The 6,394-nt window shown below is 36.9% G+C and overlaps 1 protein-coding gene across 1 annotated transcript; it reads left to right on the top strand.

The window, feature by feature from the left end:
• The first annotated feature begins 455 nt into the window (after positions 1-455).
• On the top strand, positions 456-2,230 carry LOC110894391 (protein BIG GRAIN 1-like E). Its single transcript, XM_022141623.2, has one exon. The coding sequence runs from the start codon at positions 910-912 to the stop codon at positions 1,921-1,923; it is 1,014 nt and encodes a 337-aa protein (XP_021997315.1). The 5' UTR covers positions 456-909; the 3' UTR covers positions 1,924-2,230.
• Positions 2,231-6,394: the final 4,164 nt, after the last annotated feature.

Below are 6,394 nucleotides of genomic sequence, written 5' to 3'. Positions count from 1 at the left end.
AACAACTATGATAGATATCCTTGAATGTAATTTAAGGTTCTTAAAAGGTTATAGTATGTAGTTTTTATAGAAGATTCTTTTCAAGTATCATGATCAAACGAATAGTATAAAATTAAATACGACAATCAGAGAATTCAATATTGCTAACAACTAATAAACTACAATAACCCTAGTACCGACCCACATATGAATCCGGTTATAAGGTTATATCTTACATAAGTATAGAAAATGTTGTATGTGCTCACCACATTTTATTGCTACCTCCACCTTTTAGTAAAGGATTGATACAAACTCCAAAGCCCACATTTGATACCTAGTCCTTGTCTTAAAAGTATAAGCTTGAAAATAATCAAAAGAATCCTTTTCCCCAACAATACATAGCAAAAAAACTTTAAAACCACCACTAAAGAGAACGTGATATAAAGATCCATATGCAATCCATTCTTGAAGTTGTACCCTACTTGTCCCTCTACACTCAAACCTCACGGTTGTTCCACTTCTATTGGAGCCTTTTGCTTCAATACGAAACACCAGAGCCACAACAGTCTATACCCTACAGCCAACCAACCCTTTTCACTATTAATCTCGATTCAAACTTGTACTTCATGCATTACACACTTGTACTTTTGTAAAAACTATTCACATATCTAGAGCACATGGATGGCAAATATATTACTATAAAAGGCAAGCTTTAGTACTCAAATTTACAAATTTATCTACCAAACCCTAAATCATTCTATGAAACACTCTTTTCCTTACAATTTTTGTGCTTCTCATTCATTCCTACCCAACTCACGATACGCCTTTAATCGCAAAGTAGCCTATATTAACGGTTGTAACACAGTTTCAATTCGTGGGTAGCTTCGATCTTGTTTGTTTTCGAGAGAAGCTTGTCATTTTACTTCAAGAATGTCCGCGAGTATCATGCTTTCATCCCAACCCAAGAAGCCGGTCCATCATAGGAACGGTTCAGACGAGCTTGACGTGTTTGAAGCCGCTGGTTATTTCTCGGGTGTCACTGAAAGCTTCAAAGACACCCATAAAAACATAAGTGGCGGATCCAACAGTTTTAGTAACAATACACAAAAGTATAACATGAGGCCTATAAGAAGAATGAGCCTTGACATGCCAAACCATAGAGGTAATTCCTCTCCCTTACAAGCAAGGTTGATAGAGAATCCCACCATGATGGGCAAAGAGAAGAAGTTCAAGCAACCAAGCTCACCAGGAGGCAAATTGGCTCATTTCTTGAATTCTCTTTTCAACCAAACATCTTCAAAGAAGTCAAAGTCCAAGAAAAAGTCAACAAAGGATGAAGATGAGAGTCCTGGTGGCTGGAAAAGGACGAGGAGGAGTAGCATGAGCCATCTGAGTAGTGTGAACACCACCACCACCACCGCCGCCACCGTCGGAACCGCCACCATTGTGAGCAATGATAAATCTTCCTTTTCAACCTCAGGCTTTAGAACACCACCTCCTTATCATGTAACACACACCTCCACAAAGATTACAAGCTACATAGACCCAATAAGCTATGCATATCTCAAGCCTCCTCCACGTCAAATTACAAAAATACCCCTCACTGAAAACCTCAACAAGATTGAAACTTTCAACTTAAAGAGTGATTTTCCTGAGAAAAACATGAGTTTTGGAAATGGGGTTGTGGAGAAAGTAAAGATTCTTGATGAAAAACAAGAAGAACATCATCCTTTTAAGTATGTTTCAAGAGAAGATGTAAAAGAATTCAAGAAGTTTAATAATGATGATGATGATGGTGCAGACAGTGATTCAAGTTCTGATCTTTTTGAGTTAACAAATTGTGATTTGGGTTATTATTCAAGAGGTTTACCTGTTTATAAAGCCACCCATATGGGTAGCATCAAGACTCAAGAGAGGTGCACCAATGTCGAGCTAAGTGTGTGATCTCAACCAATAAGTGGTGGTTCATTGGTAAAGGTAAAGCCTTTAAACATCTTGGGAGAGGGAGGTCTTGGGTTCAAGTCGATAGGAATAAAAGAAATTTTCCGTTAAAAAAAAAAGTGTGTGATCTCAGGTTCAAACTTAGAGTCTACGAAACCCTAATCTTTGATCTTTCGCATTATATATTTATTTACTACAAGTAGAGATTTTTATGTTCGTTACTCAATTTAACTACCCTAGCTGTTATTTCCTTGATCACAAGTTATTCGTTTTTATATATTAATGGCGTGCAATGATAGTAACATATGTCTACTGTTCTTATTTGTGTGTATGTACGTACGTGTGTACATATGTCTTAGTGTGTTCTTGCTTCCTAAAAAAATGAATTATTTACTTTTTACATATAAATTAACAAAACACTTTTAATGGCGACCAAAAATACAATGTAGTTAATTATGATATAACATGCGTAATTAGGGTAAAAACCAACCTATGTGAGATTTGTGTTTTGACAATGCCTGATTTCTTCATGATGCGTAATTAGGCTTTGAAATTTACTCGTGTATAGTCGTACGTTAAAAGGTTCTTGTATGTTAACTGGGGTGGATGGGAGCTGGCTAAGGTGGTGGTTGAGCTGCGGTGGTCGGCCAGGGCGAGGCAAGATTACAAAAGTACAAAATTTTAACCTCTCGTGTAATTCGAGACCATGAACCCCGTTTTTTAACCGCTCGTTTACATGTATTATTTTCTTCTTTTCCTTCCGTAACAAATTGGGGAATATATCTTTTAGTCAAAATTAGTTGATAAAAGTACAAAATTTTAAGAGTAAACTGCTAAAATGGTCTCTGAGGTTTGGTCACTTTTTTCACTTTAATTTAAAACTCAAACCTTTTGAATCTGGGTCCTTGTGGTTTCAATTTTGTTGCCATTTTCATAAAAAATCAAAATCTTGTCAGATTTTTCAGTTAACATCCAATTTTTTTTTGTCTTTTTCCTCCCTTTTAATGAAGGGCAAAATGGTCTTTTAACGTTATATTATAACAAATTAAAAGGTAGGAAAAAATCAAAAAAGTTGGATATTAACTGAAAAATCAGATCAAATTTTGATTTTGGATGAAAATGGCAACAAAACTGAAACCACGAGAACCAAGATTCAAAAGGTTTAAGTTTTAAACTAAAGTGACAAAAGTGACCAAACCTTAGGAATCATTTTAACAATTTACTCAAATTTTAATATAACCATCATATGTTTAAACACAAATTGGTTTCCACATCACATCTATTAACATCATAAATATTTGGAAAAGTTCTTTGGTCCATAAATGAACAACGAAATGGTTAGTATTATGCGTTGTCTGTTGGCAGGGGTGTGTCAGGTCAGCCATTAACGAGCGGCACACCGCCCCACCTCATTAATGCCGGTCATTAATGGAGACCCGTTAATATGTGGGCATCGTGAAGCAAAAAAAAGGAGTCGTTGGAGTGATGATTTCGAGGGGGAAAGTAGCCGGGGGATTTGGTAGTAGCGGCGATGAGGGTGTGCGGGAGGACAACTGCACATGGCCCATTATTTCAAGGGGCACGTGTTTTTAAAAAAAAAATCCGACATATATATATATATATATATGTGTGTGTGTGTGTGTGTGTGTGTGTTAATTTTTTTAAATAGTATACTAATATCAACTTCAAGATAAGTTCATTTACAAAACAATTTTTATTGTTTAGAAGTTAGCTCATTGGCATTAGGTTTAGTGAGTCCAATACCCATTTAATTTAAAAAAATAATAAAAAAACATTATGTAAGGGCACATTTTTTCCGAGCTCGAATAAGGTACATTAATCTCAGAGACACCTCTAGGATTTGGGTCGGGTTTCTAAATAAAAAAGTATATTTATTTTTAATATTATACCACAAACCACTTCTGTATATACCGCATTTCTCAAGCAATTTTCACACAAACCTCTTCTAAATTGCATCCACAGTTCACTCTCAACCATATTCTTATCATGCATCTCCCACCCGATTTCTCCACCTAATCGAAATACGGTAGAACATTTAATTATTGTCGCGGTTCAAGCGGGCGTGAATCTTTTATTCGATGATCATGATAAAACATCTGAATCATTAACAAGACGTGTTGCATTGCAAAGAGATCGTGAAGTCGCTCATAACCGACCCGTAAACGATTATTTTTATAAGAATCTGCTATGTAATGAGAAAACTTTCCAGTGCCGTTTTTGCATAAGTCGCCAACTATTCGTACTAATTGGAGGCGATTTAGACCACACTTATACATTTTTCCAACAAAGTAAAGATGCACGGCGATAACTTTTCAAATGCGTACGACAATGCAAATGACTCATGGGACAAGTATTTGAAAATGTCAGATAAAGTGTGTCGTGATATTCTTCAATTTTTTAAAGGTATATTTTTAAATGTTATATTTTTATATTGTTCTGTTATTGCTATCCATTTACTTGTTTAAATATTTAAATGTTATGTCATTTAATATTTAATTGGGGTTTATTATAATACATATTGTATTGTAGGTGTTATACCACTACATGTCAAGCATTATTTTAGAAGACTGACCTTTAGTGACATCCAAAGCATATTCCAAGTCCATGGGGAAGTATATGGTTTTCAATGGATACTTGGTAGCCTTGATTGTATGTATTGGGGTTGGACGACATGTCCAACCAATTGACGAGGATCACACCATCATGGTGATCAGGATGGCCCCACTTTGTTACTAGAAGCGGTGGCATCATATGATCTGATCTATGGATTTAGCATGCATATTTTGGTATGGCTAAGGCACACAATTATATCAATGTTATTGAACAGTCACCTTTATTTGACGAAATTATAAAGTATAAACGGCGTTGCACATGGCACTTCATTTTATGCTAGTGATCTGGAGTATGAGTATGAGTATTATCTTACTGATGGTATTTATCCAGAGTGGCCCGCGTGTTTGTGAAAACATACTCAAGTCAACTTGACGAGAAACGAGTACATTTCACGAAAAAACAGGAATCTGCAAGGAACGATAATGCGTTCGGGGTTTTGAAGAAAGGGGTATTGTCTGACCTACTAGAATACGGGATAAAAAAAGTTACAGAATGTTACGTACGTTTGCATTATTTTACATAACATATTTTAGAGACTTAGGTAAAGGGATTTGTCAATAATAGATTAGATCAACTTTGTATATTTAGATTAGATCTACATCTTGTATATTAAAAGATAAATATGTACTGGTTTTAAGGTTATCTCCTACCAAAAATAGTGTAGAGCCTTTTGTATTTATAGGGACTTGTGATCAATGAGAAGGGCATCGATTTTACTAAACCTTCATGGTATCAGTGCACGAGTTCTGATCCTCTAACCCTTCTTTTCTTCTTTCTCTCGGTCCCTAGTGTAGGATCGTTTGCACGACCAAAACGAGTCGTTCAGAAGAGTTCTAATCAATACGAGAGGCGGAAACAAACGTATCGACTTCGAATCAGCTTGATTTACACAGAGAATCACTTTAATTGTCTTCTTTATTGATATAACAGCAATTTACAGGCAGTAGACACTTCGGCAGCACTTTGGTACCGGAATCAGAACTGTTACAAATGAATAGGTAGCTTAGGTATTTATAGGGAACTCATTTCGCACGGAATGAGCAAGAACCATTTCGTGCGAATTGGACTCTCACCTCTAAATCCCTAAGTTCTCGCACTTTGAGCTTTGTTCCATCTAATCTATTCACAAGACTCGATACAAGACGAAGTCGACAGACATATACACCAACACCTACAATCATCCGACCCCCAACTATTATTCCGATCCCCCACTTTTCTTCACCTTTGTGGCTTTACAACTTCACCCCGCAGTCACCGTTTCTAACATCCGCACCCTTATTCCAGTCACCCTGGATATTGAAACCGGCCATTACACAACGTGGTCGGAATTGTTCAAAATCCAGTGCAAATCTTTTCAAGTCTACGATCACCTCCAGCCCGTGTCTCTCCTGCTACTTCTTCATCGGACAAAGAAAAAGAAAAAGACAAAGATCAAGCGCCGGCCGAGACCTGGGAACGGTTGGATTCGATTGTTCTGCAATGGATTTACGGTACAATAACCTCTGATCTTCTACACACCATTCTGAAACCCGACACAACAACTTATGATGCCTGGACCGCACTCGCAAATCTGTTTCAAGACAACAAAGCTTCTCGAACAATCGACTTGAACAACCGATTTGCTAGCACTCGACTTGATCAGTTCTCATCCATGACCGCCTACTGTCAAGCCATGAAAGTCATATACGATCAGATTACAAATATTGGTTCTCCGATCACCGATGAACAGCTTGTGCTACAAATCCTAATTGGGCTCACGGAAGAGTATGAGAGTGTCACTCTCATCATTCAATAAACAAAACCTTTGCCAAATTTATAGGAAACCAGATCCCAATTGTGT

The sequence above is a fragment of the Helianthus annuus genome, chromosome 12, assembly GCF_002127325.2.
Source record: "Helianthus annuus cultivar XRQ/B chromosome 12, HanXRQr2.0-SUNRISE, whole genome shotgun sequence".
Classification (NCBI taxonomy): Eukaryota; Viridiplantae; Streptophyta; class Magnoliopsida; order Asterales; family Asteraceae; genus Helianthus; species Helianthus annuus.
The sequence above is the reverse complement of the archived record's forward strand: the minus strand, read 5'-3'. Positions and strand labels throughout refer to the sequence as shown.

Coding starts and splice junctions, on each gene's coding strand:
- LOC110894391 (XM_022141623.2), top strand. CDS start 910: ATGTCCGCGAGTATCATGCTTTCATCCCAACCCAAGAAGCCGGTCCAT.